Source organism: Myripristis murdjan, chromosome 5 (assembly GCF_902150065.1).
Source record: "Myripristis murdjan chromosome 5, fMyrMur1.1, whole genome shotgun sequence".
NCBI lineage: Eukaryota > Metazoa > Chordata > Actinopteri > Holocentriformes > Holocentridae > Myripristis > Myripristis murdjan.
The window spans coordinates 15,138,459-15,163,652 of record NC_043984.1 but is presented as its reverse complement, the minus strand read 5'-3'; the positions used below and the strand labels follow the sequence as shown (position 1 = coordinate 15,163,652).

At 40.6% G+C, this 25,194-nt stretch overlaps 2 protein-coding genes across 2 annotated transcripts; one reads left to right on the top strand and one right to left on the bottom strand.

The window, feature by feature from the left end:
• The first annotated feature begins 148 nt into the window (after window positions 1–148).
• LOC115359234 (coiled-coil domain-containing protein 30) lies at window positions 149–16,469 on the top strand. Its single transcript, XM_030051595.1, has 19 exons — window positions 149–257; window positions 1,312–1,485; window positions 1,600–1,720; window positions 2,274–2,467; window positions 3,095–3,190; window positions 3,675–3,840; window positions 4,254–4,325; window positions 4,792–4,907; window positions 8,380–8,496; window positions 8,729–8,827; window positions 12,031–12,144; window positions 12,538–12,635; window positions 12,780–12,918; window positions 13,086–13,198; window positions 13,409–13,550; window positions 14,304–14,440; window positions 14,630–14,747; window positions 16,022–16,086; window positions 16,179–16,469. Exons 1-19 carry the CDS (start codon window positions 243–245, stop codon window positions 16,399–16,401), a joined length of 2,319 nt encoding a protein of 772 aa, XP_029907455.1. The 5' UTR covers window positions 149–242; the 3' UTR covers window positions 16,402–16,469.
• A 1,954-nt stretch (window positions 16,470–18,423) lies between these two features.
• On the bottom strand, window positions 18,424–20,325 carry LOC115359233 (N-acetyllactosaminide alpha-1,3-galactosyltransferase-like). The gene is made up of 3 exons (XM_030051594.1): window positions 20,285–20,325; window positions 19,229–19,366; window positions 18,424–19,108 (listed from the first exon to the last, which is right to left on the bottom strand). The coding sequence occupies exons 1-3, from the start codon at window positions 20,323–20,325 to the stop codon at window positions 18,424–18,426; spliced, it is 864 nt and encodes a 287-aa protein (XP_029907454.1).
• Between the last annotated feature and the right edge of the window lie 4,869 nt (window positions 20,326–25,194).

Below are 25,194 nucleotides of genomic sequence, written 5' to 3'. Positions count from 1 at the left end.
AAGATTGCCATAGTTGACTAGTTGGATTTATACAGGTCGTCTCGTGCCGTTAACTCAGCAACACGAGCGGCTACTAGTGTAACTGTGACGTAATGACGCTACGTTGTTGCCAGTGAGTTGTAAAAAGTGTTGCCGCTGCAGAGATTTCCAGTGTTTGGGCTCGCTGAGGATTGTTTCGGAAAAATTAAAAGTCAAAAATCAAACTGAACCGCGGTGGAAAACTGTTTGATACTACAGCAGAGATGGACCAAGAAGAGGTACATCGTTTTCTTATCTGTTTTTTTCCCCCCCGGGTTAACGGTGCCAGAGGATAACTTGTAATATCTGCATGGCTAGGTGATGAAAACTAGTTAAATTAACTAACGCATGCGAAGTGTTTTCTAGAGACTCTCTAGTTAAAACGAAGTGTGAAAAGTCAAAAGTCTGGTGTATTTCTGTAGCCCTAACACACGGAAGAAACTGTGGAGCAGTAAACTGGAGGCATTCCCAGCTGTCTCCAAACAGGCAGCTGTCTCCTAAAATGGGAAAACAAGTCTGTCCCCGGGGGAAGAGGAATGTCACGTAAAAACTCTTGTCTGCTTCACAGTTAGTCGAGAGAAGATGAAGATTAGCGAGAAGATGATCCTCGCCATGAAATGTGTTGCTATCTTGACATGTAGCCTAACATGAATTTGTGTTTGCCTCCACTCGAGACCCCCCACAGTTTCATGGTCTCCCAGCTCTGGTGCTACTGGTGAAATGACAGAATCGCATTTTCATCCTCTAGTAGCATGTAATATTTTCAGTTTGTCTTATTACATGGTAATGTCAATGAAACAATGTTCGTTTATGTGTCTTTTCATTTAGATGTCAGTGTAAGACAAAAAATCTTAAATTGTGTTGTATCATTTAGTCTTAACCTCTTGTTTTTCTCCAAATAAGTGAAAAGGTGACTTGTTTTAATTTAGGCCTGTTTATAGAGTACTTTTTCCCCAGGAAAAAAAAAAAAAAAAAAAAAAAAACTAAAACAAGTGAGTTGGTGTTGGAAAAAAGTAGGATTATCTTGCCCTACTGACAGATTATTTTTTCTCTTGTTTTGAGAAAAATAAGATTTTTTTTTTAACACTGAATATGAAACTAAAGGACTTATTAAGGTGAAGATTTTTGAGGTGAATGAGCATTCACTTCACAGGCTGACTGAAGATGTAATATTTCTCCAGCTAAGGGTAAGCCATGAAGTCCTTGTGTGATATGCTGTGGTCTCCTGGTTTCTCAAACATCTCCCTGCAACATCTCTGAGGTTTTATGTGATCATGTTTCCATCTCCACCAGGAGCTGCAGCAGGTTGCTGCATGGCTTAAAGAAGAAGGATGCGCTCCTCACTCCACTATGAAGGATCAGCTGTGCTTCCTGTGGCGAGCCCTGCGGCGCAGAGAGAGCCGCCTGCTCATTGTGTCAAGTGACCTGGACTCCCAGCGCTCGCAACACATTGCAGAGATGGACGAAGTGAGTTAGCACTGTGCAATGACCCCATGATATGACACCACCACATTAGGACGCGTCAGTTCTGCCACTGCTTTGTAACATTAGTGACTCGGCCGACTGTCTTGTCTCCCCAAGGTACGCAAGTCCTTGGAGCAGATCCGTATCTTTACAGAGCACAAGGATGTTTTGGCTCAGGAGATACAAGAGGAGAATGATCGGCTCAAGGACCAACTGCATCGCCTAATATCCCTGCAAGGTGGGAAATGTTTACCAGTTGTGTACCCATAAACCCTCAGAATGCATTTTCATGTAAGAAGCATCCCAAGAGCAAGAGAAAATCAGGCAACAAAACATTAGAAACCTCATGTGTTTTTGGTGCTGATCATTTTGATTGATTTTGTATATGACACCTTGTGGTTTAAAGAATCACAATCCAGATTTTTTTTTAATATGATATATTCCCATAGACTGCCAAAGATTGTCAGATTATAGATTTGTTTTTCTCTTGTTTGAGTCATGCATTTAAGTAAGTTTATTTTTCGACTTCCTTAAGCCACTGGAAATCAGGACAGTTCTCTTTTAGTGTTATTAATTTCAGAATCAAATGTATCCTGAGATCTGCAAATAAAAGCATAGACAAAAACCATCTGTGCAGTAGCAAGATGCTGAAGGACATTCTTCATTGATTTTCCTCACATGGCCTCACAAGACCCCTACTAACACTTCCCCAAATTTTGGTCTGGTATTGAAAATGACACACTCTTGCTTATCTTTCACAGTCATTTACTCCTCTTGCTGTGTTGTGACAGATGCCCAGATAAGTGAGGTGGCTAAGATGCTGTACCAGCAGGGTCTTACAGAGTTGATCCACAGCAGCCCCAGCGAGCAGGTGGCCTACCTGCTGGTAGAGAGGGCCTCCCTGCTGGAGAGGAGGGAGGACCCTGATGGCCCCATGGGCCATGGAGACTCTTCATCAGCCTGCCAACTAGACACAGAGGCCCTAGTACAGACCGGGAATGTAGACCATGTAAGACAAACTTTCTGGCCAGCACAATTTAGCCCCTGTGTGCACCAAAAACCTCCTTTTTGGCATTCCTGCTTTTATTTGCTAGAAAACAGTAAAGAGAGACAAAGGGGAAGAGGGGGTTAACTTGTCAAAAGTGCCAGATTTCAACTGTGGACATTGTAGTTATGTGGTATGCACTCTAGACAACTGAACCACCAGCATCCTCTGGGTACCTCTATTTTGGGAAGTTGTAGCGCCTAGTAAATGCTTTTGGGAAGAGGTGGTCTTAGATCTTTCTTTTGCTTACATGTGACTGTTGAAAACCATCTCTAGCACAGAGCTGTTTTGCCAAAAAACTGAAAAATGTAACTTTTAGAACTTGATACTTTGAGAGAAACATGTAAATGCCTTTGTTAACTCAATCTTTCGTTTGGTATGTTATCCCTTTGGCTGTGGTGTTTCATATTATTTTTTATGATTATGAAAGAATGCAGCCAAATTTATATGGGAAAAGAACACATGCCTATATGCTTTGCCTTTTCAGGTATTAGAGGAGTATCTTGTTGACACACAGTTTCCCCCATGGTCATATTGCCGATTCTGTGATATAACTGTACTCCACAGTCTTCCCACCAGGGGGCACCACACCACAGCCAGAGCCCATGGAAGAGGCTGTTTGGACTTCACAAAGCTGCACAGAGCAAACGCACATTTATTCCCGTATGTCCTCTTGTATAGGATACTGTTTCTGCAACCTAAAAAAATAATGGATGATTTTTCATCCTATTAGATTATTGACACAGGAAAAGAGAGAATAACAATTTGCATGCCATCTGTTCAAGTGTTCTGTTCAGCTGCATCCATGTTAACTGCATCCTCTATTTTGTTCCAGTTTTTTTGTTTTTGTTTTTTTAAAGATTTGTCACCAGCACAAGCTAGGAAACATTGCATGCTGGAGTGAATTCAAAAACTCTTGAGGCGTCACTGATGAGTCTTGATCTGATGCAACGCACTTCTCAAGGGTATCCCGTCTGTCCTTGCATGTATTTCTGTTTTTTTTGTTTGTTTGTTTGTTTGTTTGTTTTGCTTGTATAGATGCTGTATTCAAACTGAAACTTCAATTCCACATTTCACTTCAGAGCACAGTGATGACAGTAACTTCAGACATTTTCCTCTCTAAGTTGGTTTGTCCTACTCTTTTCAGGCTGAGGCCAGGCATTTAGCCGGCCAGGCGAGCAATGTGCAGCGGGAGTGTTTCCGTCTGGAGCGGGACCTGGAGGAGGGCTCTCGCCGGCTGGCTATGGCTCACAACGAAATCCGGCGTTTGACTGATGAGCTAGAGTCTGCTCATTTGACCCAGAAGGCTTATGGTGAGGGAGATTAATCAGCTTCTAAACAGCGCCCTATTTTATCCTCACAGTGATTTCTCACAGTGATAATGCAGGAGCAGTTGTTTCTGTCATGAGCTGTATCCTAGTGTTTCCCTTAAATCCATTCTGTGGGACCACCAAACAAAGAAAAGTGCCACAACTTCAAAGATATTTAAAGAAAAAAATGTCAGAATCCCAAGAATTTATTTTGTTCATCCCAAAATTTCATTAAATAATGCATATTCCTTATGTTCAGAAGTTGTCGCTTTAATATTATATAATATCCAAATAAATATGGAACTCAAATTTATGCCCAGCTTGCTTTGCTGAAAAAATTGTAGAGGAACACTGCTAGCACTGTAGGACAGTAGCTTGAAAATATCAACCCTGATTCAGGCATGTGTGCTTTTCAGAGCCTGAGCTGCAGGAGGCACAGAAGGAAGTAGAACAGCTCAGACACGAAGTGGAAAAACTGAAGAAACGCGGTGGGAAATTTTCTACATGCACCTTCTTTAATGAATTTTACAGAAAATTCCTCATGGCTTCCTGAAAAAGTTTAATGCAACACGGGTGTGAGGTGTATGTAACAATTCACACATGGATCTGCTCAGTCAGTGTCCATTTTGAAATCAGATAAGATTCATGCGTTTTTTACCCACATTGAAGTTATTATGATTTCTCTTAAGTGGAGCCTCATTTAAGTGTTGGCTTATTGTGTCTGACTTGACACCATGATATGTAGAGTCCATTCTGTAGCCTTTGTATATAGAGTCCAATATTACTATATTGAATATTAGTATATTGACGTTTAGAGAACAAAATGGGAAAGTGATGCTAAACAGGTTTACAGAGACCATTAGAGAGAACAGAATGCACAATACCAATGACAGCGTTTATTCTGTAATAATACTGATCATCTGACGGGTCCATCATGCCTCTTTATTTCAAAAGAAATGGTGGAACTGCGAAAGGCCAAAGAGCTGAATGATCATCTGGATCAAGAGATCAGAGTCCTGAGGGCCAGGGTACGCTCTCTTGATGCTGGAAAAAGCTCCCTGCTGGACACGGTAGGAAGCCAGAATTTTGAACACAGTTTGATTGTTTGCATTTGCCTGTCCTGTTGTTCACAGAAATTTCTTATTACCTCATTACAACAGCTGCTCCGTATAAACACTGAATGCAGAATCTACTTTGTGTTCACATCTAGTGTTTGTTTTAGCCTCGTCAGCAAAATAACCTTTGATCATAGCACAGATATAAAACAGAATATGACCCCATATTCTATAAATAGGTGCCATTTTTCCATCCACCTCGTCCTCTTCACTCTCATTATAGTTGTACATTAGTGAGTTGTTACCATATTCAAGGACGGAACGGACTCTTGATTATGGCGCTCTTTCCTGACTAAGCTGGGTTGGTCATGCATCTTTACTCTCACCAAGTGAACCCTCACTGATCATTGGAAAAAGCAGCAGCAAATGGTATTACAGTTGTCCCTCGCTATAACGCGGTTCACCTTTCGCGGCCTTTTTTTTTTTTTTTAAACAGCGCATTGTGTTCTGCGTCCTGATTGGCTAAGGGAGAGCCCGCGCATTGTGTTCTGCGTCCTGTTTGGCTAAGGGACTGTAGACCATTGTCAATCTCCTCCGTGCCGTGTCTCCTGTACAGTACAGAATGCGTTCATTCTATAATACTGGACTTATTTTTCTACGAAGGTTTGAACTTTGAGAGCGTTTAAACAAGAGAGAAAAGTGAGAAAATGTTAATGCCTGTCTGAAAAAAGTGTATAAAGTGTGTAGTGAGGGGTTTTACAGCCTTAAAACATCTATAATAATTGTAAAAAATAAAGCTGACTACTTCGCGGATTTCGGCTATTGCGGGTTATTTTTAGAACGTAACCCCCGCGATAAACGAGGGACCACTGTATAGACAACACATTATATCATATTACTGGGAGAGTGTGTGAGATTTTCTTTATGGGACACAACTGCAGAAACAGTAACTAGGTAATTTGTTCCAACATGATGATGAGGCACACGTTTGGCAGCTGTTCCATGCTGATACCATGAAACACTGAACATCTGTTCTGCGAGCTTATCAGAGTAATATAGCTGCAATGTTTTCAGATTTACATTGCAGTCACAATATAACAGTCTTACTATGTTTGTGGAGTAGTAATGAATAGGTCATGTGTACTGGTTCACTTGAATGTGGACATTGTGTGGCAAAGACATTTATGGCCATCATACCCATTTGTACCAAATCAGGCAATACTGATGGTCATACGGCTTACTTTTCTACACCTTGTCCATGTGGCACTCTTTTGTCATTTTTCTCTCCTTCCTGTGAGACATTTTGTGTCCTGGGAACAGTACAACCTATCTATCTCTATACACACACACACACATACACACACACATGGATATATACACATAACCTTTATATAAACCTATATGGTTATATACCATATTTCACTATGAAATGTGAAACTAGTTTCCCCAAGTTTACCAATGATGTTACACTTATTTTGCAACTCCAACAACCAGTCTGTTAATCAGTCTTCTAAATAGCACATGAAATGAAAGTGACTCACCCAATCATGCTCACAAACATGGGTGTGGTTGAATAGGTCCATGAAAACCACTCCACAGACCATTTGCTAACTGGCCAGACCACTGGCTTCAACAGTGGAAGTAACCAGTGGTCTGTATTAGGATTACATGCACTGGGCTCTCTTGCTTTTACCACATTAAGTCCAGGCGGGTCTAGCCCAGATGGACCAGGAGAGGAACCACTGAACAACTGGTCAGGACCACACAAGGGACCACTGAGGAATTGGTCGGGACTACTTAAGAACTGGTCAGGACCACAGGGACCATACAAGGGACCACTGAACAACTGGTTTGGACCATGTGAGGGACCACTGAACAACCAATCAGGACCACAGGGACCATACAGGGGACCACTGAAGAACTGGTCGGGACCATGAAAGGGACCACTGAAGAACTGGTCGGGACCAGGCAAGGGACCACTGAAGAACAGGTTGGGACCATGCGAGGGACCACTAAAGAACAGGTTGGGACCATGCAAGGGACCACTAAAGAACTGATTGGGACCATGCAAGGGACCACCGCAACAGACATTGAACAACTACAACCATAAGGACCACATGATTCATATTTATAAACAGTTAAATGAAATAGAAAGATAGATCGATAGATAGATGACTATCTGGTATAACCACACAAAATGAAATATACAGTGCAACAATAAGAATGTAAGCATAACCAATAATAAAGTATATTTAATAGACAAAGGATTATGATATTGTGACATTTTAAAATGCAATATACCATTCAACAAGATGAATATAGTATTAATTGAAGTATTACAAGATTCTGACATTTTGCTCCAGCGCCAGGTTGGTGCCTTTCAGGCATCCCTGGCATCCTGGTTTTGTTTGGGTTTCTTGGTGTTGGTTTAAACCGGGTACCTATTCAGAATGGTTAGCATTTAAAGCTTCTTAGTTTTCACATCCATCATTAATCTCGGACTCATAATTTGACTTAATATTTACTTGTTTTTAATTAATGATTTATTTCTTTGAGCCATGACTGTGTGGACCACCCTACTTTGTTATGCTCTTGAACGAGCTGGACAGAACAAGTGGGAGCTCGTCAAGTTTTGAACCTGAAAAATTTCCAAATTTTGTATAAGTTGGAGCTGTTTAATCGGGTTGCAAGGCCCACAGTGACAGTGTACATTGGATTTATGTTAAGCAGGTAGACTGAATGCTCAGACTGAACACCCTTAGGCACAGGAGAAGGGAGAACAGATGAATAGATTAGCAAATTAATGCCATTCATTATGCAGGGTCACAGAGAAAATGGTCATTCCAGTTAGGAATTTATCAAGTTCAGTGGCTTTTCTTGTCATTCATAGCTGAAGGAACAAGACTTGAGAGTATTACAGTCAAAACAATGTCTTTCCTCTTGAGTATTTTTTTTTTATTTTGATAGAGAAATCAGGGGACAGTACATATTAATAGACACCTTCGTGTAAATATGTAGGATTGTAGCGAGCAGCTAATTTCCATCCTTTGTCCCTGGGCAGGTTGGTTATCATTGTAAAAACAAAAATACACTACCAGTAAATGGTGCGAGGTACAATAACAATAAGAATCTTTGTGTGTCACATGTCATTTCATAATAATGCTCAATTTTCCAACCTTGTACTTTTGCATTTGGTTGGTGGTGAATATATACAAAGATCTAATGTAATTAAAATGATGGATTTAAGCAGGCCTGTTTAACAAAGGGACGAGCAAAAGGTCAGATCTAGAATCTGCCCACCCAGCTATTATCACAAAAGGCAACAAGTATCTCCAAGTTTAATGTGCAGTTGTACATATTTTGCATGGTTGACATAATTTAAAGGGTAGCAATGATGTAAAAGCAATAATCCTTTAAGGTGTGTTGTACATATAGCCTCTGAGACATAGATAGATGGCTCTTATGTGTTTTTATATGTTTGCCCCAGGTGGTGTCTCTGCAGAAGGAGGTTTGTCGGCTGCAGGCTGCCCTGCAGGAACAGCAGCAGCAGCAGCAGCTCCTGGCTGTACAGGACCAGGCTGTCCAGGCCACTGAGCAAACTAAAGTAGGTCCCACTGTAGAGTGCTGCTAGCATCACATGAGAAGGCTAAAGAGGTCCTTCTGTCCATCCTACAGTCACTACATCACCCTTAGCACAAGATTAGTTCAGTAACTGTAGTTTGCATGTATTCAACAGAAAAGCTCATTGCAGATTTACAGAAAACTCATTTGCATCAGTCGTATCAGTATCAGTTGTATTTAAAACGTGCCTGAATGTTCTTCTTGTTCATGTCCAGTCTGAGGCCACAGAGCCGGTGCAAAGCAACAAGTCCTGCAAAGAGTTACAGGAGAAACTCACAACTCAGGCCAGATGCCTTTTGGCAAAGGACGCAGCAGTGAGTGAATAAAAGTATGAATAGATTACAGAACCAGTGCATATCAAAATAAAAAAAGTGTCACTTGAATATACCATAGATCAGGCTGGAGAAACTTTTATATTCGCTTGTATAATCTGGTAGGTATTGTCTCAAATGGGCATGGTTACATAGTTTTGAGTCAAATGGCTGTGTAATTGCAATGCTAATAATAATATTAATAATTGTAATAATGAAATCTTTACTCACCCAATAAAAGCCAAAACTCCATCGAAGTTTGTACAACCACCAAACACAGTGGTACAGCCAGAACAGCTGCATTTCAGTCTTCTCCCAAACTACTGAAATGACCAAAGTCTTGTTACAATTTCCAAATCCAAAATGATCAGCTGTCTCTAAACAGCTTGTACAATATAATCCAAATGTTTTGCATCCAAAAGAAGGCAAAGTCTGAGTCCAACAACCCTATTATCGCCTATATAGGAAACAGAACAGACAGTGCAACTCATATAGCAGGCAAGCAGAGCCTTTCAGCAAACACTGATTCTTGAGAATTTGGATAAATCATGTCCCACTAAGAAAAATGCTATTTCTGCTGGAAATTTACAACATTTTAATGAATAAAAAGAATCAAGGGCATAATCAGGGGGTCCTTTGCACATTTGTAAGGTTGTTTTATAGGTTTATTTTTAATTTGTATTAATTTAATGATTATATGTTGGCCCATAGCCTACAAAACCAGTTGTCCTCGGATAGGAGATAATAATTTCAACTTGATTAAAACAACAAAAAGTAATAATTTCATTGAATAATATATTTACCACATGAAAGAGTACATCATAATATGTATTAAAAACTACAAACGATGGGTTTTGAACAATATTTACTATTATTTTGTGGTTGCTCAAAATGTGTCCCAGATATTCGTCACCACCGTCAGATATTTATTTAAAAAATAATAATAAAAAAAAGTACAAGGTCAATTACATTCCTGAGGAGCCCTTTTCAAACCTTCAGCTCTACTGTATGCTTCAAGACCGCTCAGGCTCCTGGAAGTTTTCTCTTTTCTCTTAAATCTCTTCATATTTTTGGACACTGCTACTGTCACAACCATAAATCGTCAACACCGTCACTTCTGTATAAAAATATTAGATTAGATTATGGAATAAATGTATACTTTTTAAGAAGAGGTCTGATGTAGGTAGCAACAGGGCGAAAACGTGAACAACTCATGCTTATCATGTGAAAGAGCAGGTTTTTGTCACCACCATCAGATGTCACCACCGTCAGGTTTTCTGTCTGACGGTGATGACTGAAGTCTGAAAAATGCTTATAACAGTGTTCAGGATTGTTATTTTTTGTACCAAATAGTTAAATAAAGTTGTTAAGCAAGAAGCCATTGACTTGAGTGGTATAAATTTTGGAAATGTATGTTTTAATGAGGCCACTGTCACCACCGTTAGATGAGTGTTACCACCGTCAGATTCAGTTATATTTGTTTTAAATGAATATGCTTACAATATGTTTCTTTGGTGCTGTTGAGTTATTAAAGTAATAGTCTCTTTAATACAAAAATATGTTTTTCAAATTAAAAAAAAAAAACATTACAGTGACGATGTTGACAAAAACAAAGTAGCCTAATAACTGGAAAAACCTATTTTATGAAAAAAATGCAAAATGAGGAGGTTGCACCGGTACATTGCTGAACAGCCAAGACCTTGGCCTATAATGACATACCTTGAGATTTTGTAATTTAACTCACTTTTTTTTTTCAAAATTAAAACCTGTTTTATCCAAATTCCCAAGAATCAGTGCAAAGCAAGGTGGAGGACCATGTCCATTCATGCTATCAATAATAAGGAAATATCAGTGATGTAAATACAGGAAATACTCACTACTACAGTGGTCCCTCGTTTATCACAGGATTTACGTTCTAAAAATAACCCGCAATAGGCGAAATCCGCAAAGTAGTCAGCTTTATTTTTTACAATTATTATAGATGTTTTAAGGCTGTAAAACCCCTCACTACACACTTTATACACTTTTCTCAGACAGGCATTAACATTTTCTCACTTTTCTCTCTTGTTTAAACACTCTCAAAGTTCAAACCTTCGTAGAAAAATAAGTCCAGTATTATAGAATGAACGCATTCTGTACTGTACAGGAGACGCAGCACGGAGGAGATTGATTGACAATGGTCTACAGGTCCTTAGCCAATCAGGACGCAGAACACAATGCGTGGGCTCTCCCTTAGCCAATCAGGACGCAGAACACAATGCGCTGTAAAAAAAAAAAAAAAAAAAAAAATGCAAAATTGCACAAAAAAAAAATCCGCAAAACTGTGAGGCCGCGAAAGGTGAACCGCGTTATAGCGAGGAACAACTGTATAGGCTTTTTGAATTCCCGGTGCAATTGTTTGGACCCAAAATACTTGGATGCATGAAATGCTAAAAACTTCACTGGAGTTTGATGTTTGAGTGAGTAGATCATGGCAATTTTCATATCAGGGTGAACCGTTCCTCAAACTGTGCCTAAACCACTTTGAATAATTCAGTTGTATGTATTTGGAGGGATTTAGTGTCCCACAGGCTATATATTGGTTCAGGAGCCTTTTTTTCACTGCAACTGCAAATGTCTTGAGGACATACTGAAGTTGTTCAATTTTTGGATGCATAAATCGTCAAATTTGAAGATACTGAATATTGGCACACATTATCGGTCATTAGCAGCTTTAATGCAAATTTGGCAGTCAAATTAGGCTTACCTCAGGCACATTTGGAGGAGAAAGAAGTTTAAAAATCTTTAATTTTAATTAGGACTTTGACTGCACAGGGTCTCTCCAGTGCCACACTGTGCTTAAATGAATTGCATTGTTCCAGTTTGTTAACCCAGCGGTGCTATCTGCACATTGTATTCTTGTTGTATGTTTTCTACCTTTGAACCAAGGGGAATACCACAGCCCTTTTTCTGTGTTCTCTGGTCATGTAGCCAATTTCAAAAACTTTTGTACCCTTTTACTGCATAGTCCAGTTTTATGAAAAGACCATCTTTACAGTGGTGAATTATTTCTTCACCTTGGTATGCTTACATAAGTGTCCATAGCACAAACAATCATGGTAACTGGCAGATTCCTCTTGTGGGTCACCAAAAGGTATGAAGACAAGAGGCAGAAATAGTGTACCTATCTCTAATTCTAACACAAGTACCGTTTATGTTTGTCTCAGGTGGAATCTTTGCAGAAGGAGGTGTGTCGGCTGCAGTCTGCCCTGAAGGAGCAGCAGCAGCTCCTGACTGTGCAGGACCAGGCTGACCAGGCCGCAGACCAGGAACAAGCTAATGTAGGTCCCACTGAATAGTGCCACTATTGAGAAGCTAAAAAATGTCTTCTTGCCTGAACTGCTTCCAACAAATTACACAGGGAAGAGCAAGAGCAGACCGGTCCGTGCACGAACCTCGGTCAGCCGTGCATGAATGGCACGCGGAAGGCGGACTTATCGCACAAACGACGCGCGGATTGATATCGCTCGGCCCCCCCACCCCCCGGTCGTGCACGAATGGCACGCGGAAGGACATCGCTCAGTGCACTTACTGTTGCAATTATTATGTATTTCCAGTCCAATGCAGCTGAAATAATTCAGAGAAATGATAGATTAGGACTTAATAACTTAAAGTGATGAAAACTGCTTTGTTTACTGATCCACAATGTCAGAGCTACTGCTTCTCCCTTCCAGGTACAATCTCTGAAGCAGCAGCTGGGTAACTCAAACTGTGACACGGATAACATTGCAGCTACTGTGTGCAGCAAAGAAAATCATCTCCACGATCAAAAGTAGGATATTGTGCTGCCATAGTGTTTCACCTTCAACAGCCATTCTCTCCAAATTGTTGCAATATGTAAATGAAGCTTTGACACTCTTTCTTTTATGTGTGCTGTGTGTGTGTGTGTGTGTGTGTGTGGGGTGGGGGTTTGAAGACGGTGGAAGCAAAAAGAGGCAGATATACAGCACTATGAGAGCACGTCCTTGCATTTGGATGATTCCTATGCAACACAGGATGAAGACTTACAGACACAGCTGCAGCTTCCACAGAGCAATGACGACACAGTCCACAAGGTTATCCCATATATATTTGAATATAATCTAATTAGACTGCACTTATCTATTCTGGCATATCATAGCTTTCTTCCTTGTGTTAAGTTAATAGTCAACAGAGCGGCGCATGCATGTATGTGCTGACACCATGAATTCCCATCATTGATGCTTGTACTCTGGCGCCACAGGAGTGTCCTGATAATCAGAACGTGATAAAGACTCTGCTGGCTGCTCAGGATGAGTGTGAGAGACTTAAAGAGGAGATCTGTGAAACCCTGAAATGCCTAGACAAAGAGAGGAGGTAAAAGGCCTACAACAGACAGAGCAAAACATTGTTTCTAGTACGACTACAGCTCAAGTTCATCCAATGAGATTTGCATACAGGCTTCATAAAGGCTTGTGAATTGTCCCTTACATAAAATTTATTACACTTCAAGACAATGAAATGTAACACAACACCACATAACACTCTCCACAGGATGAGTTTTTCTTTGTTTTTGTCTGTTTACAGCAAGTGTCACGAGATGAATGAAAAGCACAAGACAAAATTGAATCGAGCAAAACAGAGACTTGATGATGAAACCAAGTGGCGTGATGACAGAATCAAGAATCTAGAGAGAGAGCTGTCGTTGTGTGCTCATTCATTAGCAAAGGTAATTCTGTGGCGTTGTTCCTCTTTTCATATAGATAGATAGATAAATAGATAGAAATATGAAATATACAGATGGAACTGAAGTATATACATGATTGTATAGATAAGGAGAGTTAGCATGAAACCACGAAACCAAGAACCGAGTGGCAGAACCCGACGCCCGGTACTGGGATTCAGGAACTAACCGACTTGATTTGGCCTCTTGAGGAATTACCACTTCCCCTCCAGTCTGAAAAACAGTGTGAATGTATATTAACCTAGGATGTAATATATAGATAATAAATAATAAATAAACAGTTAAGGTGCTGGGTGATGTATAATAAATAAACAGTTAAGGTAATAACAGTTAATATGTTGTGCTGCAAGAAGACAATTTGAGATTTGTGTCACCACACAAATTAAGCACTTAAACAGCTTTCAGATCATGGCAATATCTGTCTGGCTACTTGGGAAAATAAGCTTGCAGATATAATGAAATTGCCTATGAAAGTTGCTGTTTGTTTTTTTCCCTTGCATTTTTTTGTTTGTTTATTTATTCCCATATTAGACATGAAACTCAAGAGACAGGAAAGAATGGGAGAAAGAGCTGGATTCATCAAGCCACCATCTTGTAAATATCTGCCGAATTTAAGACAGGAAAATCACAGCAGCCTCAAAGATGCTGACTACAGGCTATGATTAGTTTCTGTTGGCACAAATCTCACCTCAGAGGACTGACGAATTAAGAGTCAAATTGTGATTCTTTCCTCTCCAGGAGAAAGAGCTTATCATGATCATGACTGTGGAAAATGAGAAACTGCTGACTGAAAAGAGGGAGTTGCTACAGCAGCTAAATGAAGAGGAGCACATCAAGAACGACAGCATTTTAACAGCTTCCTTGTCGAAAAACAGGTTCTTGTCCAAAACATTTTAATGAAGGAAACAAAAAAGACAACATCAGTCACCAGTTATCAGAGGCAACAATAATGTGTTTGCGACAGTCATTTGATAATTTTCTGCACTCTTTTGCAAAGTGCACAATTTCCTGTGTTTGATTCCACTTAGACTGACCAAGAGAGATGTTCATTTTTTCATCTTAAGGGTGGACTTCCTGGAAATGGAAAACAGAAGACTGGGAAACAGAATACTTAAGATGTCCAATCAGCTGTCTGCACTGGAACGCACTCCCCAAAACATGCGCTCACAGCACTTTGCTGAGGTACTTTAGGCCTACTGGTTCATCTGAAGCTGTTGTTATGTCAAGCTTTATTTCGGACCCTTGCTCAGAGACATGCTCACTATACATTAGTCTCTTTTTTTGCAACTCTTTTTTGCACTGTATGTCGTGTCTGTCGATCAGCACATTCCAAAAATCTCCAGCTTAACCTCATTTAATTTCATATTCAGTGTTAAAATGTGAAAAAGTGGGATGAGATAATCCGCAACACTTATCAACTTGTTCCAAGAACTTTCAGTGATTTTCGTGATACCAGGGGGCTGATCTGCCTTATTCTGCCTTGTTTCAACATATTTATTGTTGCTTTCTAGAAAAAAAAACAACCCCCAAACCCTCCCAAAACAAATAAAACTGCATTGGAAATATGATGGATTATCACTAAATTAACACTATTCACATTAAATATGAGATGTATTGTAATTTATACATAAGTAAATTAACAAAACCATTACCTTTGTTGGAGTGCAAAGTTTATTTTTCAGTTGAAATTCTAAGTTCACTCAGCACAAAAGACTAGCTCATAACCTGCATCTCCCATGATTTATAACTACTCTGTAATAGCTCTCTGTGGGAAACATGGGAAGAGTAGTTCCATTCACACTGGCAGTCAGTGTTTACGTGTAAACAATTTCAGACCCAACCTGTGTGATGAAGTAAAATGCTTTTGTTTTCTTTCAGTGGAGCACCACATTGTCAATTACTCTCTCGTTAGACAGGCCTCACGAGAAAAACATGAGACCTGGAAGAATTTTACATGGGTGTGTGTACGTAGCGTAGAGCAAGTCAACTGAACTGATAATAGTCTTCAGAAAACTATTATCATATCATGACCTAGATGACAGAGAATCTTCACAGACACATGGGTGTATATACAGTTGCAAACTCTATTAAGGTGTTTTTTTGGCACAAAGCTCATACAGAGGATGAGGAGAGGATTGGTATTGTTTCTATTTCAAAATCAGTTGCATTTTTGCATTGATTCCCAGGCAAACCCACCCAGAGTCAAGAGGTTTGGAAAGATGTTTTGTGTTATGCCGCTGGTACAGACTGTAGCAGCATGTATCCCGCCTTGATGTTTGCTAACTCAGAAATATCAAAACTGATGTAACAAGGCAGTAAGATAATGTGTTGTGCTTTCCCACCCTTCCATGTCCATTTCTAAAGGAGAAAACCAAGGCAGAGTAAAAGGCACAGAGCCCAGCATGATTTTTGTAAAGAAACAATAATTATCTACCATTCTGTTTGTGTTTTATTAGGAACTGAAGAAGATATTGAGTCCGCAGTGTGTTTTCTTCACATCTAGCCCTCTGCGAACTTCAACGTATGTTTGAATCTGCATCAGTAATACCCATTTGCATGACAGAATAATTGAAAACACCATTAAATGAATGCAAACTTTGTTTCAATTCATAGTGCGATGATGCCTGAGGCCTCTGAAATTCAGGATTTACTGGACAGCATTCAACACAGTAAGACCAAGCAGATGGATTCAGCTGCTTCTCCTCTCTCTGCTGTGACTCTGAGCCTGCCCAGGCCGGCAGAGATGGGGTACCTGAACTTGACCTCCCCAAAGAGCCACTCTGAACACTTGGTTCCTTCTGGCTTCCCCTGCAGCACAGACGATAGCTGTTCCTGAGGTTTCTGTCCAGCCCCAACATAAATGCACAGAAAACTTGTATTGTAATTTATACATAAATAAATTAACAAAACCATTACCTTTGTTGGAGTGCAAAGTTTATTTTTTAGTTGAAATTCCAAGTTCACTCAGCACAAAAGACTAGCTGATAACCTGCATCTCTCATGATTTATAACTACTCTGTAATAGCTCTCTTTGGAAAACATGGGAAGAATAGTTACATTCACACCAGCAATCAATGTTTACATGTAAACAATTTCATACATACTTAATACAGACCCAACCTGTGTGATGAAGTAAAATTTGTTTTCTTTCAGTGGAGCACCACATTGTCAGTTACTCTCTCGTTAGACAGGCCTCACGAGGAAACATGAGACCTGGAAGAATTTATTTTACATGAGTGTGTGTACATAGCGTAGAGCAAGTCAAGTGGACTGATAAGGCCTTTTTTTTTTTTTTTTTTTTTTTACTGTTAATAATAATAATAATAATAATGATGAGGAAACATGAGACCTGGAAGAATTTGACATGGGTGTGTATTCAGTTGCAAACTTTGGACAGAGATACAATAACAAGCACGTAACAAAAAGGAGTCGTGACGGTATCTCAAAAGAGTATCTCAGTACACAACATTTTTCAGGCCTGCCTGTTTGTGAAATCCTTTACACATCATGTACAACGGGGATAGGCAACTTTTATGGGGGTAAGGGCCACAAAATAATTTAAGTCATCATGAGGAGCCACAATGACTCGCATGGCAGCAAACCCACAGCCACGCTCAGACCCAATCACTGTCCCCGTATCAGACAACAGATTTCTGACTAATGCTTGCTCCAGTGATACTTGGTAGGATGTATCGAGAAATTTTTTGTGCTGTTCCATCATTTTTGATTACTGCTTATTTACTCTTCTTTTGAGATCTTTAATGACAGCAAGTTTTATGGCACCAGTGTATTTTTCTTGTTTGTGCCTCTGAATGCTGTTTTAGTGCTGTTAATGTTATACTCTTCCATCACTGATACTGTCTGTAAACACACCAAAAATTGTAGTCTATGTTTATGAACCCTGTAAACAGGTAGTTGGTCTCCCATTTGTGTTGAAACTATTTTTCTTTTGCTCCTGGTGCCTTTAGTTCTCCACTTCACTTGGTAAAAGGCTGTGGATCATGAGCACAGGCTGCTGCAATATGCTGTGCACAGGGTAGCTGAATGTGTGCACATCCAACCTGTTTTTTGGGCCAGATGGAGGAAAAAGATACATTTGGAAGTAGAGGGAACACTTTACATGTTAACATTTGAAACTAACAGGGTCTTCATCAAGCAAATGATTGAAAATGACAGATTATAGGGTATGTATGTTATCCAGTAATGCAGAGCCCATAGTGCAGTTTCATCCAAACAAAATCCTCGGAATATATAGAAATCTACAACAGAAAAATTGCTGAATTTTTTGGGAAAAAGTTTGAATAGGGCATACCCACAAACAAAAAGAGCCTTATTTTACATATCACATATCAAATATTACATAAGAATAATAATTAGACAACTGCATTGTACAATAAGCAGGAAAACAATTTAGATAACTATTGGACACTTGTAAAAGGGTGAAGAAAAAATTATGAAAAATGGTTTAATGTTGAATTCCTGATTCAAACTATGTTTGTGCACCAGTATGCAGATATTTTTCAAATCTTAAATCGTGACATTCTTGTTCCTGTACTGTAATCACACAAAAATTACATTATTTACATCACTTTACCATAATTAAGATGTGTTTTATTTTTAAGATTATTCCTTTGGCATCTCTGCTTCTTGGGGTTAAAACTGTAGTTAAAACTAAAAAATGACTCAGTTTATCTTACAATAATCATTTGACATCTCTCCATGTTTCCAGATGTTTAGTTAGAGAGAGCATCATATGTTGCTTCAACATCCTCTTTAAGTATATGTGCACATAAGCAATTGACAAAAGGAAACCATTTGCATAGATTTACCTGAGATCTGGTCAAACCTATGCTGTTTGTCAGGAGATCCGCAGTGTGTCATAATGTTTGGGTGCCCATATTAGGCGGGTGACCCGAATGTCTTTCTGGTAGCCAATACTTCTGTCCCAGCAGTACTCAGGAGAGAGCACCCTGCTGGGTTTATGGAGCCACAGATACTTGTTGAGGTGACTCTCATCGTGCCACAGAGCCTCCACGTTGTTTTGCTTGTCCTCCATGATGCTCTGGTAGCAGGCATCAGCCATGGCCTTCACACTCTGCCACGTGCCTCCAAACACAGCAGCGTGGTAGTAGAAATCCCCAGTCTCCATGTAGGCTTTGGACTTGGGGTTGCGATCATAAGTGAACCTGTGCTTTGGGAGGTTGTAGAAGTGAGCGTGGAGCAGAGCAACAGATTCCCCCAGAGCCTCAGAGCCAAATCTCCCTGTAAACACCTGGTCCACATCAAAGCAGAAGACGTAAGTGCTGTGGTGACGAATGTCTGATTCTATGACGTCTGATATCGTCTTCATGCGCATCATAGAAATGTCCTGCCATCTGGAGTGCCTTTCCACTTTGATGACCTTCAAGCTTCGCTGAGGAGCGAGTTTCATGTTTGGTACCTTCTCTGGTACATCTGTAAACACGTAAAACGTCACTGGTAAACCCACCATGAAATACTGTTCTGAACTGTTGAGGAAAGTCCCAAGGTAAGCATCCAGGTACCTTGAAAATGGGGAGAAGGGCGCTCGATTAGACGAAAATACAGTCAAAGATTTTTGTTCATTTTAGTATTGTCTGCTGAGCTTTTATCTTAACAATCCCAGTTTTTGTACAGAAACAAACCTGCCCACAGCAAACACAGTGAGAGCCACAGTCGACTGGTCTTGCTTGTGCCCCTGGTCAAAAACGTCTGGGTCAAACATCCCATCCCAGATGATTGGAGCGTTCCAAGATGTGTTTGTCTGAACATCAGCTCTGGACCTGGAATGGGACAAAATGTTTAAAAGGTCTAATAATGAACGTGTTTTTTTTGGATCAAAACAAACTCATGTACAGTACATTGCATACTAGATAGCTACATAAGGAGGAGCTACTGAAGATACTTGTTCATTATCTAAAACTCTGCACATACGAACCCTTGAATTTGAGACTTTGCCGTTCTCTGCAACAAATGCAAGAGTGTTCTCATAAAGTACAAGTGTCGTCCTTTGACAGGTCTCATTTAGCTTAAATGACTGATTGGCACAAAATCCACACTGGATCAAAGGTCAATGAGATCTCCAACTGTTCCTTTACAATTCTTAAAGTGACATCAAACTATTTATCAACTCGATTTGGTACAGCACTTATGCTACATTTCATAATGTTTTCCTTATGGTTTAGACTATGAACAGAACAATTGCTACCATCACATTTGTCCATCTTTTGCATATTGACTGTTAAAGACCATAGTGCACACACATATTCCCAACATGCTGTGAACTTTGCCATTTGTGGTAACAACCAAAACCATCAGTTGTCATTATTAACATGTTGGCAGTAATCTCTGCTTAAGTTTATGATAAATGAAATTAAAATAATTTCCATTATGACACAATTTCATCACAAGAAATGAATGAAGTTATATGTCTCACAATTTTGACTGGCTGAACAGAGGGGAGATGACCAATGATATGCCCAGCGTCAATGATGCAAGTTCCCTCAGTGAGGTTGATCAGTTACAGAAAAGATTTCTGCCTCAAGTTGTGGTTCAACGATCATACAGATTTACAGGTTCCTTTTTTTTTCCTCCAAACAATTTCACTGTAATTGGGCTTACTTACCCAACAGGTTAAATCAGCCCTCTGGTTAAATGGGGCATGATGAGTATGTATCATGTGTGTGTATGCCAAGTCTTACCCATAATCTAGGGTGGCATCCACATTGATATGCGGTCTCATTGTCGCTCCATGAGTCACATTGTCACGCGATTTGCATTTAGGGCACAGCTCCCTTAAATGTCTGATACAAAAAAGTTACAGCAAAATGATATACATGATTCTTTTTCTCTTCTCTTCTTTTCTTTTTTTAAAAATAATAATTCAACTTGTTTATTGTTCCATATACTGCCTCTTTAAGATAGATAATGAAGACTAGCTTTTGTATTTACCTGAAAGATGAGGAGGTGAGGAAGAGAATGAAGAGGATAACAGAAGTACAGAGTGCCCATTTCATAACAGCCTTTGGCTTGTAAATGAATCTGCTGGAACAATACCAAAATTGAAAAATGAAATGGAGAATATTACATCTAAATTTACTTAGGTTATGGTGTTGTGACTTAGTCCTGCTGTGGTATGGCACTGCAGTTCATAAAGGCGACTATTACCTCATGATGAAAACTTGTTGTGAATTCATTTTAACTCTTATGTGAGGTCAAGGTGGCTGTATGCTCAAGCAGGTAATGGTATCTTGAAGAAGAGATCAAAACGTGTCACAATGAGTGATTATACACACAAGGTCACAGGTTACATTGTCTTTAATAAAAAAGTGTTTCACTAACGTTAGATGGAATAAATGTTAAACGGGTTACCAACAGTAATGGAAGTGTGGTTAATATATCAGAGAGAAATTTAAACTGTCACCTTATCAACTTAATCAACCAATCAACACAGAGAGAATACCAAACAGGCCTATAAAATGATTGCATATAGCTAGAAAATGCATAGCATTAGTCTAATTAGTAACACAATTTCCTCATGACATGTTTTTCTCCTCTCAAAATAAATATGCATAACATCCTAGAACCAAACAGAATTTATTTGTGAACTTGAATACTACTGTATAAAAAATAAAGTTATCAAGTTAAATTAATGCCAGTAATTTCCTAACTTTTAGAGAGTAACAACACTGTGTAACAACCTCCTCCTGGGGTTTCCTGCTTCATGCATAGGCTCTCATTTGTATTTATTGATCTAGATATAATCTATTCAATCTGCTTAATACATTTCAAGGCATTTTTAAGGCAGTTTGTAGGCTGTTTTGTAGGGAATTATGTATAAAATATATAGCGACCAATTACTCAGTCCCTGAGTGATGTTTTAAAACAGCTCTCAAACATTGATTGATTGGCTATTATTTTGGCAGTATTATAATATAGGCTACTTCTGGTGCACAGTAGGTGGGCTACACTTAGTTAATGGTTAACCAAGAAAATTAGGAACTGTGATGTCACCACAAAAGAGTAGCCTCATATAATAATGATAGATTCATAGGCTACTCTCTTCCGACTCTGTGTAAGTTCAAGATCACTTGTATTGCTCAGGGTGGACTTAAACAAGCCTCAGTGTGGCTCAAATATTACCTGATATTAACAGCGGAATTTCAGTTAATTATTACTCACCTGTAGGTTGTTGGTTGTCTGGTGTCTCTTTTGATCCAGTCCACAATAGGTCAAAAATATTGCCTCTTTGATACGTCTCCTGTCGTTTTTATCTCTTTTTGTGTCGTGTAGAATTTATTTCATGAGCCCAGAAAAATTCCACTTGATCAGAGATGCCTATGTGCCACTCTAAATGGAGGAGGGAGTGGCTCCCTGGTGTCTTGTGTGGCTGCCTGCCACCTGCCTTGGTAGCAGCTTCCTGCTACTTCTGTGGTAATTTTTTCTGCTAGTGTGTCTGTAGTGTTGTTTGTTTTATGACTGTGCTGTTTGTAATTTTGGTCACTCTGTTGGCACCTTTTTTGGGGTTTTGGGGAGTTCTCTCTTGCCCGCTGTTAGGAGAAAGTTGGGGGTGTCGGCCTGCTTGTTGAAAATTGTGGGCATGTAAGCCCTTTCAGGCAACAAAGACTGGCAAGAAATTCCACAAATGAACCCTGACAAAGCACACCTGTGAAGTGAAAACCATTTCAGGCGACTACATCATGAAGCTCATTGAGAGAAGGCCAAGGGTTTGCAGCACTGTCAACAAAGTGTGGCAAGAGGTCTCTTCCCTCCCGGCCACTGTGTGGCACTGTGCCAGCCTTCCTATACATTAATTATCAGTGGAGCCTACATATGCCGGGGGCGCCCATGCCTGGGTCTTTCCTCTTTCCCCGATGCATCTTCCGGGGTTGCTGCAGTGTGCTGGGCAGCTTGGCATTTTGTTTGGTGTGGCGGCCAACGAAAGTCACATTATCAACCAGGTAAGGCATCGTGCTGTTTTGTAATTGAATGCGCCGCAGGCGTTTCGGTGACAGTTTCCACCTGTTTGTAGTGTGGCTGACCACTGGTCCAGGAGCGGAGGACTGCTCCGCTGGAGGCCCGCTGTGTGTTGGTTGTTTGTCGGCTTGGTGAGTCGTCATTTGTCCACTTTCTTGCCACTATCACTGAGCTCCTTGTTGAAAAATATTCATAATGTATTTTTACTGCTGCAGCATTTGTTTGTTATTGCTCCCGCCCTCCAAGGCGAGGCTGCGCTGTGGAAAGTTCAAAGGTATGTACAACACCAAATTGATTACATAATCATTATTATTTATTCCATTGGTGTATTTTTTTTGGCTTGTTTTTAGCCACTGCGCCAAGACAGGCTGCTGTTTTGGCTCTGTTTGTTTGTCATGCTTCCCTCCCGCGAGGTCACGTCGCCTGCCGGCTGCTTGTAGCCTACCGCAGGCCTTTACCCCTCTCCGGCGAGGACCGGCTCTGTCCCCACCGTCAGCGCGTGGTCGGACACCACACCCTGGAGGCTGGCCGTAGAAGGAGCGCCTGGGCACGCGGACTTGTTTTTATATTGTCATTATTTATTGTTGGGTTCTTTGGTTTATTTATTTTTCTTTCTCCTTTTGCTTAAGTGAATTGCTCCACTCGAACGTTGATGCCATCCTGCGCCTGCCTGAGCCCTCCTGCCCAGCGCAGCTGTCATTGCTCCTCAGAATGACAGCGTATTATCTGCACTTCCTTCCCCACTATTCTGAGACCACTGCACCACTGCGCGCCCTCCTCAAACAGGATGCGCCCTGGGCCTGGACCTCTGCGTGCTCCACTGCGGTCCAGCAACTCAAGTCACAGCTCACCTCCCCACCTGTGCTCACCCATTTTGACCTGCTGAGTCCCACGTTTGTGACCTGCAACGCCTCTACCATGGCAGTGGGTGCGGTCCTGTCCCAACTCTAGCACGGGGCCGAGTGCCTGGTGGTGTTTGCTTTGAGGTCACTTACTCCAGCTGAGCAGAAGTACTCGGTGGGGGAGAGGGAGGTGCTAGCCTGCGTCTGGGCATGTGAGAGGTGCACATGTAACTGGCCCACAGAGAGATGTTATACACACTCAACATTACATTTCAACTTAAAATGCATTGAATGAAAGGCAAATCTATACAATTACAATCAATATTATAGTCCAGCTTCCAGGCCACAATGTAAACCAATGGGCCACTTGCATAGAGGTTGCAGGTTTATACACGCAATATTCAGGCTTGTTTGTCTATGAGAAGAAAACAGACTGTATGCACTCGTGCCAGAAATGGGGGGGCAGGGAGCCATTGGCGCCCCCACTTTTACCCTCCTCCCACATTATTTTTAAGCACAATCAGAGGTCCTTATATTGCAACACTTACGGTAAAAACTGCTCCATCTACTGCAAATGCCCGTATACTCCAACACTTACAGTAACTCATACGTTAGGTAAGAGAGAGAGGAGAGGGGCCACAGAGAGAAAGATACAGTCCGGGGACCAAGATGGTGGCGTAGTGAACGGTGTACTGCAGAACTCGCTGTTTTAAAATTTTCTTAAAAGCAGCAAAACAAACTTCACTGAGTAAAATTGAAGCTACACGTGATGGCAAAAAACCTGGGCTCCAATAAGAGGACCCTTATGACTCCTACTTCCTCCCCATCAAAACCTTCTAACAAGAAAAAAGTAATGGAAACTAACGACGCGGAAAACATCATTACTTCGCTCAAGATGGCTATCAAAGAGCAAGGGGCTAACACTGAGAAGAGTATTAGTGACCTGCAGGTCACTACCGTATTTCACCAATTAATCGCCCGGCCGCAAATAGCCGCTGGGTTCTTATAAACACCTGGGGTCTGCACCCATTTTGCAAATTAAACGCCCACCCGAATAACCGCCGGGGCGATTATTTGCATCATAATGAGGTAACCCAAAATAAGGCTACTCACCTTATTTTTGCAGCAGTAAACAGTTAGCCGCACAATAACTGTGCGGCACTTCCGTTTTCTGTCAAAATAAGAGAGCTAGCTAACGTTAGAAAAAAAGGGTGTACCGTAATCTTAAATTGCCCGACTGTAAATATGTTGGACGGTAACTGTCATCATGATAATGGCCTGGTGCAGGTCTGTGCAAAAATAAATAAAGGCCTGCAGCGAATAGCCGCCTGGTTCTTTTAAACGCCCGGGGTCCAAGTTGATTTTGCATATTAAACACCCGGGCGATTAATTGGTGAAATACGGTATTAACTTTATCTCTGAGGACCTCAAGGAGCTGAAAGGAAAGGTGACTCACACCAAAGTGAGAGTGGATAAAGCAGAGGAGAAAATCCAAACATAAACAGAAAACAAGGTGCTGGAGTTGTCACGGTATAAATTTACTATGAGGCATTTTCGAGACATCATCTGGAGAGCGGCGAAGTGGTCAGACCATAGGGTCAGACTACTTGAAGGCAAGGAAGCTGCACTTGAAGGAAGACCTCTCTCCCGAAGATGGAGAGAGACACAACCAGCTGTGGCCACAGGTGGAGAAAGCACGAAAGGAGGGGAAGATTCCCTACTTTGTCGGAGCCTGTGCATTTGTGAACAGAAAGGAGATTCACTGAACTGCCTTTCAGTCTTGTAAGCTGATA

Bases quoted from the DNA above. Each gene is read 5' to 3' on its own strand.
- LOC115359234 (XM_030051595.1), top strand. The intron at 4,908-8,379 runs GTAGGAAGCCAG...TGTTTGCCCCAG, and splicing joins AAAGCTCCCTGCTGGACACG to GTGGTGTCTCTGCAGAAGGA. The intron at 12,919-13,085 runs GTTATCCCATAT...CTGGCGCCACAG, and splicing joins ATGACGACACAGTCCACAAG to GAGTGTCCTGATAATCAGAA.
- LOC115359233 (XM_030051594.1), bottom strand. From the start codon at position 20,325: ATGAGACCGCATATCAATGTGGATGCCACCCTAGATTATGG. The intron at 19,367-20,284 runs GTAAGACTTGGC...GTCCCATTCCAG, and splicing joins GATGCCACCCTAGATTATGG to GTCCAGAGCTGATGTTCAGA. The intron at 19,109-19,228 runs GTTTGTTTCTGT...CCCATTTTCAAG, and splicing joins ACTGTGTTTGCTGTGGGCAG to GTACCTGGATGCTTACCTTG.